At 44.8% G+C, this 12356-nt stretch overlaps 1 protein-coding gene across 13 annotated transcripts in view; it reads right to left on the bottom strand.

Annotated features, from left to right (window-relative positions):
* Positions 1–12356, bottom strand: part of LOC138755016 (adhesion G protein-coupled receptor L3-like) — a 747574-nt gene that overhangs the window by 85621 nt on the left and 649597 nt on the right. For all 13 annotated transcript variants that reach the window (XM_069920224.1, XM_069920232.1, XM_069920177.1 and 10 more), the window contains one exon: positions 1201–1410. In XM_069920224.1, the coding sequence (XP_069776325.1) occupies positions 1201–1410 (210 nt within the window). The remainder of the gene's footprint in view (positions 1–1200; positions 1411–12356) is intronic.

Genomic DNA, 12356 nt, shown 5'->3' with positions numbered 1-12356 from the left:
GTTTAGTAGGGAGAAAAAAAAATATTTTTTTCCTTTTATTATTAAGACTAAGTAAAGGGGGGGTTTAAATACAGATCACAGATCATATCACAGAACAACATGATTTATTTGTATAATTTTTGCATTCAATGTTATTTTTGGGCATAGTATGAGTTACAATTTAATTGTTTAATAATTATAATGATAGAATTTGATGTCCTGAATGAAATAAGTTAATGTAATAATTCTGGTTCTGCTTCTAATTTAAAATCGATGTGTATATGATATGATTTGATTTGTTATTATTAGTTCAGCTTGTTTAAAGGGTTCTTGTTAAACTCAATAAAAATATTTTAAAAGGAAATTAAGATTGATACCTTGATAAAGGGTTCAAGCCTGAAATGTCGGTTATGTATTTTTACCTTTGCTATATAAAGGAGATGGTTTGACCTGCTGAATTTCTCCAGCTTTGTGTTTTCACTATGTTCTCTTTGAAATCAATCCTGTTTCCATGATGGTTAAACAAGAAAGTCTGGAGACGCTGGGGTTGTGTGCAATACACAAAGATGCTGGAGAAACTCAACAGGTCAAGCAGCATCCAGAAGAAGTGAAAGATAACCCAGCCTGAGGACAGGCTGATGTCAGAGTCACTGCTATCGATCTGGGTGGACCATAAGTTTGGCGAAGATTAAAGAATCTCATCATCAGTACACAAAAGTGATGGAGAAACTCAGCAGGTCACGCAGCATCCGGAGGAGGTAAAAGGCAGTTGATGTTTCTGGCCTGAGCCCTTCCTCAGATGGGTTGATGTTTTGGAGCTGAGCCCACTGACACACTCAGAATACATGTGGATGCTGGGTGTCCTGGTGAGATTCACTTGCACTTTTGTGCACTGCACTAGATCCTAGCATGTGCAGATCTACTTGTTTATCTCAGATTCTCATCTTTGTTGATCTACAGTGACAACCAATGGAAAGTTTGCAGGATAAGCAAAGACTCAATCAGACTTATCTCTGGTGAACATCACAGGGAGAATCACTTACTTGCGGTTATCAGGTGAACAAAGATAATCTGGACAAATTATTACTGGGACATGTCATGTGGTGTAAACACAAACATGAATGCTCAAGGAAATCGTATTTCCAAATTCTACTCAGTAAAGAGCCCCACTCCCAGACCAACTATTGAAGTGAACGACAGAAGAAAACTCAACGCACTCACCGGCTGGTCGGTACGATTGATTCCAATGAGGAAGAGGAGCTCAGCTACAAAAAGACTGATGCAGAGATTTTTGTGAATGGTGTTTCTGTCGCTCTGAAGTCCGTGAAAAAAACAAAAGGTGAAGATGCAGATCAGCAGGCAGACGAGAGATATCAGGATGCCGACCCAGGTGATGACTTCCAGCAGTAGTTCATGCACAGGGTCACTGAACTGGGAACAAGAGAAGGAAATCATCAGACAGGATCCAAATAGTAGGGACGCAGTACAAGATTTTAACTGGTCCAAACAGATAATTTTGGCCAATTAATCACCTGCCTCAAATCCTTGTCATTCGTTTTGATTGAAGGAAATAATTTACAGCAGAAAACAATGCTTTGGTGTGCAACTGTTTAATGTATTTTCTTTACTGAAGTAATTGTCATATATACACTTTGCAAGCGTAGACATCAATGGTTATGTGACAATAACAAGGTGACATAGCATACGAATATATGGAATAAGTGCAGTTGTCTGGTCTGCCATTCAAGAGGATCATGGTTGACCTGGCCATAGATTTGGTTCCACTTACTTGCCTGTTCCCCATAACCCCTTTGATGCAAACATTTATTAAACTGTATCTTAACTATATTTAATGAAGCAGCCTTGACTGTTTCCTTGGGCAGAGAATTCCAGTTTGAACACTGAGTGGTTTCAACACTGTATGAACTCTGAAGCAGTTCCTCCTCATATTCATCCTAAATCTATGCCTAAATGTGACAATTTCCACCAGAATAAAGGCTACCTACTTGTTGGAGATACTTAGTTTAAGCTTTCATCTTCCACTTGTGAAGGGCCCTGCATTTTAATAGCATGGCACTGTGATATAACTAATGGAGTTTCTGTCTCATAGCTTCTGAGACCTAGGTCCAATCCTGACCTCGGATATTGGCTTAGTGGACTTTGCATTCTCATTCTCTCCCTGTGACATCATGGGGCTCCCCCTCTCCCAAGTGTTCTGATTTTCTCCCACATCTCAAAGATTCTGACCAATGAGACCATGCTGCCCAATTATACCCAATTAACCAACGACCCTCTATGTTTTGGAGGGTGAGAGGAAACTAGAGCACCCAGAGTAAACCCTACACAAATCCCAAACTCCTTATAGACAACACCTGATTGGAACCCGGGCCACTACTGGCACTGTGATAATGTGGCACTAACTCTATGCTATCTGTGCTGTCCACTGCATTGGAGAACACCGGCCCACTGTAACACTGGTCCACTGCACAGGGCAGGCCTGACTATCTGAAAGGTTTATATATTGGATTCTCTCTGGTTGCCATAGGAAAGCAAACTCATCCCATTATATACTTTCATAAGCCATGTGGGATTATTCGGCACTAATGATATTCCAATAGCCTATCTCAATCACTATAATTTACTGCAACTACTTCCACATGTCAGTGACATGGTTTTATGATGACATAAAATAATAATGGCAAGATAGATAGAGCAAGAATAAAGGAAATAAAAGCCACAGTATAATCTGAGGTTCCAGGCTGGCCATAAGCAGTCAATTTTACACTGGTGGCTTTGATGCAGGTCATGAATCTCAAGAAGCAAAATGAAAACTTCCAACCACCTATGATCAAAATTGTCTTCAGTTGCTTTGTATCAAATGGGAGGAGCAGGCAGTTAAATCAGCTAAAGTATTCTTTCAATTGTAATCTTTCCCAGGTGGACTGGGAAACTGAATATTAACAAGACATTCAGAGCTCCATTGCAGTTATTCACCTCTGCCACCTGGAGCTACCTCTTGACCTTGCTCGATGTATGACCTTCCTCGATCTATGACCTTGTTCGATGTATGACCTTGTTCGATGTATGATCTTGCTCGATTTATGACCTTGCTCGATGAATGACCTTGCTCGATCTATGACCTTGCTCGATGTATGACCTTGCTCGATGTATGACCTTGCTCGATCTATGACCTTGCTCGATGTATGATCTGCATAGATATAATGAACTTGGACGGGATGTTGCCAGCCCCAGTAGTTAGTTTCCATCATTGTACTTTAAGAACCCGAGCTGTTCAAACTTCGAGGCCCCATAACCATAACCAATGAATGGATGGTCCAGCTGGGATGTCACTCTCAACAACCAGTCCCGCAGTACAGTAGTCCTCAGAACAGTTGTAACGAGGAGATGAAAATTAAAAACTTAGAACAGTACAGGCCCTTTGGCCATGGTGTTGTGTTGACCTATGGAAACCTGCTCCACAACAATTTAACCGCAGGACATGACACTGATGAAGTGTATCGGCAACTGAGTAAATCATTCCAATATACATATATAATTTATTTATTATTATATCTGTGTGTTTATATCTGATTATTATGTGCTGAGTACCGTGTGTGTGTGTGTGTGTGTGTGCGCGTGTGTGTGTGTGTGTGTGCGCGTGTGTGTGTGTGTGTATACGCACGTGAGTGCTCGTGCACATGTGGTCCAGAGAAACATTGTTTCATCCAGATGAAAATAAAGTTGAACTTGTGTCATAACCTGTCCTCAGGTCTTTGGGACAAAGAACAAGAAGGTGCATGAAATTTCCTGCAGGTTGAGGTTTACCTGGAATTGACTGCAATCATTACAGTTCTGTTCTGATGGCTTCCAGCTCAGAGTAGATGGCTGGCACTTGACTGTGTTGTTTATGGACACTGATCCTTTGAGATAGGGTGGAGATAGTGACAGTGTAGAAGGTGTCGACAGGTATCCCATCAACTGTGACCATCCCCTTCACCCGCACTTCCCCCTGGCTATCTGTCTACTTGGATTTCAGCAGGACTTGAACCCCTCCAGAAGAGGGAACAGCAAGACCTGACAAATGCTGAAATAGGCAGGCATCAGGCAGGTGTGCTGGAAATATTTAACAGAATTTGAATACTAGTCATCCCAAAGCCTCCAAAGTGCTCTGCATGTCACGCTGCTTCCACATTACACGTGGGGAAAGCTTGAGCTTCATTCACTGTGTTTAATACCATTTTTAAAATTTAATTCAGGTATCCAGCACTGTAACAGGTCATTTCAGTCTACGAGCTCCTGCTGCCCAATTACACCCATGTGACCAATTAACCGATTAATCCTGTACACTTTTAGAAGGTGGAAAGAATCCAGAGTACCCTGAAGAAAATTACGCAGATCATGGGGAAAACGTACAAACTTCTTACAGACAGCGCCAGATTTGAACCCAGGTCACTAGCACATTGTGCTAACCGCTACCATAACAGTGCCACCCTTGAAATTGAAACTGAACGTTATCATTTAAAATTTAGACATACAGCATGGTAACAGGCCTTTCTGACCCATGAACCTGCGCTCCCAAAATACCCCAATTAACCTCCAGCCCCAGTATGGTTTGGAAGGGTGGGAGGAAACCGGAGCACCAGAGGAAACCCACGCGGTCACAGGGAGAACGTACAGATGGCACTGATTCAAACCTGAGTTGCTGTAACAGTGTTTTACCAATCGCTAACCGTGCTGCCTAACTGTGTTCTGATTACCATCTAATTATCAGGAAAACTCTGTCACTCCTTCATGAAGTTGACAAAAACAGAATGAACCAAAGATATACTGGCTTCACTATTCCATTAATAGTTTGATATTCACAACACCCAGTCAGAATCATTCACAGTAGAAGTTTAAAAGAAAAATCATTGGAAAGCATTAGATTAAAAAAAGAAAATTTTGTTCGTAGGATTTGATAGTATAGATGGGAAAAATTAACACCCAGCTTTAATCAGGACCAAAGTGAACTTGTGCAAAGAGGAAAGCGGCATGGTTAGCGCAATGCCATTACACAGCCCATGACCTGAGTTTGAATCCAGCTCTGGAGAAATTGATGTTAATGCCCTCTGCTTGGACAATGACCTGAAGGAATGTTCTCCTCATAATTTGCAGGTGGGAGAAATATATATTCCATATTCAGCGTACTTTACAGTTTCTTATTACTGATGATGAAAAGGATCAGGCTATCAACAGTGATATTGCAAGGCTAATTTAAATTGAATGCAATTTTAATTGCAATATTCAAAAATTTAGGTGGTGTAAGAATTTAGTGTTGAGTTCAAAGATATTGCTGCTTAATGCTTTCAATACATAATGGTTTATTAGATTCAGCCAATGAGATTTTAATCATTAATTTTTGTTTCTTTTTAAATATACCTCCGACATAAAAGATAGATTTGAGAAATAGAGATTAATTAACCATGAGAAGATTTAAAAAAAGAGCAAAATGAATGGTGAGACTTCTACCCTTCAAAACATATGGTGTTGTAAGTTAATTGGGGTACTTGGGCAACATGGGCTTGTGGGTCAGAAGGTCCTGTTACCATGCTGTATGTCCAAATTTAAACATTTTTAAAAAATCACAGTTATCTGAATATATGAAAGAAGATTTGATAATGCCAGCAAATTATTGACACATTGCCATGACAACACGTCAGTTCGAGGGATCCCTAGAAACCACAGCAAAATTAGGAGTCTGCATCTTGAGGTACATTCGCGTCGGGTTGTTGAGCTGGAGTTGCAGACAATACAGTGCCTCCATGAGGGAGACACACTGTAGGGGAGCCACAACTATTGGTTTTTCCCAACAGGTTTGAAGTTCTACTTCTTAAACAAAGATGATAGATAGGTAATCTGACGACAGTACTGTGGTGCAGGAGGCATTTAGGAATGCAAGTTTACAAGGTGACAGGTTTGGAACTGAATATTCAAGGTGCTTGACAATGTGGGAAGATGGGCAGAGGGGAAATATTATGAGTTTTGCAAATCACTGCAATGAACAGGTGAACTTAACATTCTGACAACTTCATCCGTCACAACGCAACTTCAGTATTTTTAAGGTCAGCTTGCAATTTTGGTAGATCTAAGCAATGAGGACAAATTCATTAGTAATCTAATCGTGAGCTATCCTTTGCCAAGGGTGCTCATAAGAGGCAACATTTCATATTTAATTTAACAGTTGCAAAAAATTGCAGTAGTTTCCTATTCAGTTGGGCAGATTGGGAGATGATTGGTTGATAGAATTTAATACAGAGAAAGGTGAGGTACTGCATTTTAGAAGGTCTAACATGCAAGGATCTGGAGAATATTGTAGAGCAAAGGAATATAGGAGTCCTTGAATGTGGTGCCTGAGTAGATAGAGTGGTCAAAAAGACTTTGACACATTGGCCTTCATCAGTCAGATTATGAAGTATAGAAGTTGGGAGGTCATGTTACAATTGTACAAGACATTGGTGAGATCCCATATGGATTATTGCATTCAGCTTTGGCCATCATGCTATACGAAACATGTAGACAAGCTGGAGGAGTGCAAAAAGATTATGAGGACTTGGAAACCTGAGATCTAGGTCAAGGTGGAGCACAGGAGGATGAGGGGAGATATCAGAGGTGTACAAAATCAGGAGAAGAATAGATCCGGTGAACGCAGTGCATCTTTTAGTCAGAGTGGGGGAATCGGTAACCAGTGGGCACAGGTTTAAGGTGAGGGAGGTGAAATTTTACAGGAACCTGAGAAGTTACTATTTTACACAGAGGGTGGTGAGTGTATGGAAGAGGTGGTTGAGGCAGGTACTGCTGCAATGTTTAAGAAAAAAGTTGAACAGATATATGGAGGAAGGACATGGGTCAAAGAGAGACAGGTGGGACTTGTGTGGGAGGCCTGAGCAAGTTGTGCCAAAGGACCTATTTCCACACTGGGTGTCTCTACGTAGAGAATCTGAATGAGGGTATTAACCTCAAATTATTCTAATTATATATGGAAAAGGGGCAGGTTGGCGAAGGTAGATTGTAAAATTAGATTGTAAGGCTGGTAAGTGAACGTACAAAAATATTTAATGATTCTCAAAAATTCTAACACCTACCCTCACCTCCTGAGTGAAACAAATGATGCAGTGTGAAGAATAGGGCAGCACGGTGAGTATAGCGGTTAGTGCAACGCTATTACAGCACTGGCAACCTGGGTTCGAATCCAGCGCTTTCTGTAAGGGGTTTGTACGACTTCCCCGTAACTTGCAAGGGTTTCCTCCGGGTGCTCTGGTTTCCTCCCATCCTCCAAAAGGTTAATGGGTCACATGGGTGTATTTGGGTGGCACAGAAGGGCCTGCTACTGTGCTGTATCTCTGAATTAACTAAAATAAAAAAAAAACATCATGGGGTTCAGAACATGTGTGCAGACCTGTGGGTGGATGCTGCATCAAAGTCACTTTGGTCACTGGGAGACGAGCCAGCACTTGGTGAATTCTCTACCTCACAGTCGGAGTACTCTGGCAAAAGAGGCTGGCCTGGAGGGGAGGGGCAACATGGGATTAGGGGAGATGGAAGACAATCCCCAGAGAGTTTGCCCCATTACACGAAGCTGAAGCTACTGTCCGATTTGTTTATGATAAGCATCAGCCACCACAGCTGCAGCAGATTCCAAGGAAAAGTGAGTGTTGTCAATGGTGAGGAACAAGGGGTCGCAATCGGCAAAGATAGCTTGAATGAACTGCGCAACATTGAGATCCAGGCTAGGACACTCTGTGTGCAGGATGTGTCAGACCTTTAATTACCATTACATTAAAATCCAAAAAGCAATGCAATCTGTTCCTAGCTTTATTGAGTTAATAACAAATGTGGTAGATTTTCTTTGAAAGCTTCAATTATTACCAACTGTGGGGAGAACCATGAACCCTGACATCATTACGGTGTGAATGACACTGAAGAAACAGCCCATGGAAGTGCCCGAGTCAACTTCCCAGCAATCACTCAGTGACCTCGAAATGATCAATTGAACGATTTAACATACACAAAGCAGCTTTCATGCAAAAGTGCATGTAGAATGCATGCAAATGGGTTCAATTTCCATGTTAAGGATCTCACAGAGAAAAGCAATCCATCTGCAGGGAATGAAAAAAATTATGGGTGGCATATGATTGAACGGAATGACTTGAAAAGTTACAGAGAATATGTTTGGGAAAAATTAAAAGAAAAGATTAAGGTCTGAAAACTCAGTACAAGTGCACACTGGCAATAAATATAAAAAATGGTTTGTCAGAGCTTTTGCGTCAAGGTGAGCGAAAAATTAATGTTGACTCCTTAGATGCTAGGGCAAGGGAATGAATAATGGGGAATCAAACCATGGCAGAAATATTCAAAAGTGCTTTTTCTTGTTCATAGTTGAAGGTTCTCATAACAAGCAAAATAGTTGGTAACCAAGGTCAAAAGAATGTGGAACTTTTAATGAAAACAGGGGAGGTAAAGAGTTGGCTAATCCGATGAGTAATGATTGACAGATTTCTTGGAGGCGGAACTCTGCACTCTGTGGTCTAAAAGAGGTGGCTGCGGAGACGGCGGATTAATTGCTATATTCCACAATTCCCTGAAATAAGGGAAGGTCTAAATGGATTGGAAAACAGCAGGAAGCGCAGCACTATTTAAGAAAGGAGGCATACGGTCTCAGGTGCCATTTTAATCAAGTCAAGTTTATTGTCATCTGATTGTACAAGAACAACCCGACAAAATAGCATTTTTTGGTCCTCAGTGCAAACCATGCAGACACATAACCAGATATCTTTGGCTTGGCTTCGCGGACGAAGATTTATGGAGGGGGTAAAAAGTCCACGTCAGCTGCAGGCTCGTTTGTGGCTGACCAGTCCGATGCGGGACAGGCAGACACGATTGCAGCGGTTGCAAGGGAAAATTGGTTGGTTGGGGTTGGGTGTTGGGTTTTTCCTCCTTTGCCTTTTGTCAGTGAGGTGGGCTCTGCGGTCTTCTTCAAAGGAGGCTGCTGCCCGCCAAACTGTGAGGCGCCAAGATGCACGGTTTGAGGCGTTATCAGCCCACTGGCGGTGGTCAATGTGGCAGGCACCAAGAGATTTCTTTAGGCAGTCCTTGTACCTTTTCTTTGGTGCACCTCTGTCACGGTGGCCAGTGGAGAGCTCGCCATATAATACGATCTTGGGAAGGCGATGGTCCTCCATTCTGGAGACGTGACCCATCCAGCGCAGCTGGATCTTCAGCAGCGTGGACTCGATGCTGTCGACCTCTGCCATCTCGAGTACCTCGACGTTAGGGGTGTGAGCGCTCCAATGGATGTTGAGGATGGAGCGGAGACAACGCTGGTGGAAGCGTTCTAGGAGCCGTAGGTGGTGCCGGTAGAGGACCCATGATTCGGAGCCGAACAGGAGTGTGGGTATGACAACGGCTCTGTATACGCTTATCTTTGTGAGGTTTTTCAGTTGGTTGTTTTTCCAGACTCTTTTGTGTAGTCTTCCAAAGGCGCTATTTGCCTTGGCGAGTCTGTTGTCTATCTCATTGTCGATCCTTGCATCTGATGAAATGGTGCAGCCGAGATAGGTAAACTGGTTGACCGTTTTGAGTTTTGTGTGCCCGATGGAGATGTGGGGGGGCTGGTAGTCATGGTGGGGAGCTGGCTGATGGAGGACCTCAGTTTTCTTCAGGCTGACTTCCAGGCCAAACATTTTGGCAGTTTCCGCAAAGCAGGACGTCAAGCGCTGAAGAGCTGGCTCTGAATGGGCAACTAAAGCGGCATCATCTGCAAAGAGTAGTTCACGGACAAGTTTCTCTTGTGTCTTGGTGTGAGCTTGCAGGCGCCTCAGATTGAAGAGACTGCCATCCGTGCGGTACCGGATGTAAACAGCGTCTTCATTGTTGGGGTCTTTCATGGCTTGGTTCAGCATCATGCTGAAGAAGATTGAAAAGAGGGTTGGTGCCAGAACACAGCCTTGCTTCACGCCATTGTTAATGGAGAAGGGTTCAGAGAGCTCATTGCTGTATCTGACCCGACCTTGTTGGTTTTCGTGCAGTTGGATAATCATGTTGAGGAACTTTGGGGGACATCCGATGCGCTCTAGTATTTGCCAAAGCCCTTTCCTGCTCACGGTGTCGAAGGCTTTGGTGAGGTCAACAAAGGTGATGTAGAGTCCTTTGTTTTGTTCTCTACACTTTTCTTGGAGCTGTCTGAGGGCAAAGACCATGTCAGTGGTTCCTCTGTTAGCGCGAAAGCCGCACTGTGATTCTGGGAGAATATTCTCAGCGACACTAGGTATTATTCTATTTAGTAGAATCCTAGCGAAGATTTTGCCTGCAATGGAGAGCAACGTGATTCCCCTGTAGTTTGAGCAGTCTGATTTCTCGCCTTTGTTTTTGTACAGGGTGATGATGGTGGCATCACGAAGATCCTGAGGCAGTTTACCTTGGTCCCAACAAAGCTTGAAAAACTCATGCAGTTTGGCATGCAGAGTTTTGCCGCCAGCCTTCCAGACTTCTGGGGGGATTCCATCCATACCTGCTGCTTTGCCACTTTTCAGTTGTTCGATTGCCTTATATGTCTCATCCAGGGTGGGAACCTCATCCAGCTCTAGCCTTAGGGGCTGTTGAGGGAGCTGGAGCAGGGCGGAATCTTGGACTGAGCGGTTGGTACTGAAAAGAGATTGGAAGTGTTCTGACCATCGGTTGAGGATGGAGATCTTGTCGCTGAGGAGGACTTTGCCGTCTGAGCTGCGCAGCGGGCTTTGGACTTGGGGTGAGGGGCCGTACACAGCCTTTAGAGCCTCGTAGAAACCCCTGAAGTCGCCAATGTCCGCGCTGAGCTGTGTTCGTTTGGCGAGGCTAGTCCACCACTCATTTTGGATCTCCCGGAGTTTGCGCTGAAGATGGCTGCATGCGCGACGGAAGGCTTGTTTCTTCTCTGGACAGGACGGCTTTGTAAGGTGAGCCTGGTGGGCAGCTCGCTTCTTTGCCAGCAGCTCCTGGATTTCCTGGCTGTTTTCGTCAAACCAGTCCTTGTTTTTCCTGGAGGAGAAGCCCAGTACCTCTTCAGTGGATTGCAGTATGGTAGTCTTCAACTGATCCCAGAGGGTTTCAGGGGACGGGTCCGTGAGGCGGGTTGCAACGTCGAGCTTTGCTTTGAGGTTTGCCTGGAAGTTTCCTCTCGCTTCGTCTGACTGCAGTTTTCCAACATTGAACCTCTTTCTGGGGGCTTTATTGTTCCTGGGCTTTGGCTTGAAGTGAAGGTTGAGCTTGCAGCGAACCAGCCGGTGGTCAGTGTGGCATTCCGCGCTAGGCATGACCCTGGTGTGGAGCACATCTCGTTTGTCACTTTCTCGCACCAGGATGTAGTCCAGGAGGTGCCAGTGGTTGGATCGGGGATGCATCCAGGTGGTCTTAAGGCTGTCCCTCTGCTGAAAAAGGGTGTTTGTAATGACAAGCCGCTGTTCTGCGCAGAGCTCCAACAGGAGGCGCCCATTGTCGTTGCACTTGCCGACGCCATGCTTGCCCAGGATTCCTGGCCAGGTTTCTGAGTCTTTGCCGACACGAGCGTTGAAGTCGCCCAGGATGACAACCTTGTCGGCTGTAGGGGTACGTTGGATGAGGTTGCGCAGGTCGGTGTAGAACTTGTTCTTTTCTGCTGGTTCCGCCTGGAGGGTTGGAGCATAGACACTGATGAGGGTGATGTGACGCTTGTTTTGAAGTGGGAGTCGCATGGACATGATTCGGTCCGAGAGGCCTGTCGGAAGGTTTTCGAGTTTGGAGGCAATGAAGCTCTTGACCATGAAGCCTACACCAGATAGGCGTCGTTCATCCGAAGGCTTGCCAGACCAGTAGAGTGTGTAGCCCGCGCCGCGTTCTTGGAAGCTGCCTACATCTGCCAGGCGGACTTCACTGAGAGCGGCTATGTCGATGTCAAGTCTGAGGAGTTCATGTGCAATGAGGGCAGACCGACGTTCAGGTCGATGGCTGTCAGTCTTATCTAGCATGGTTCTGATGTTCCAGCATGCTAGCTTGAGTTTGTGAGCATCTTTTGAGGGGGAGGACGTGGAGGGGGAGGACGTGGAGGGGGAGGACGTGGAGGGGGAGGACGTGGAGGGGGAGGATGTGGACCTGTCCTCGGGCCTGCGCAAAGGAGCTTTTAGGTGGAGTGCAGTGCGCGCAGTACTGGCCCCACCCTTTACACCCATGGTTCGTGTGCCGTGGCCGAGCAAGCTGGGACGTGGCAGCGAGGTCCTTGGGTCGTAGGTTTTATATCGGAGTGGCCTTCTCCTATGCAGGTTTCTTACCCGGGCTGGAGGGGCCTGCCTCCCCTCCTAGGTCGGTCCATACTGCCCGGACCGGGGCCT

This window comes from Narcine bancroftii, chromosome 1 (assembly GCF_036971445.1).
Source record: "Narcine bancroftii isolate sNarBan1 chromosome 1, sNarBan1.hap1, whole genome shotgun sequence".
NCBI lineage: Eukaryota > Metazoa > Chordata > Chondrichthyes > Torpediniformes > Narcinidae > Narcine > Narcine bancroftii.
The sequence above is the reverse complement of the archived record's forward strand: the minus strand, read 5'-3'. Positions and strand labels throughout refer to the sequence as shown.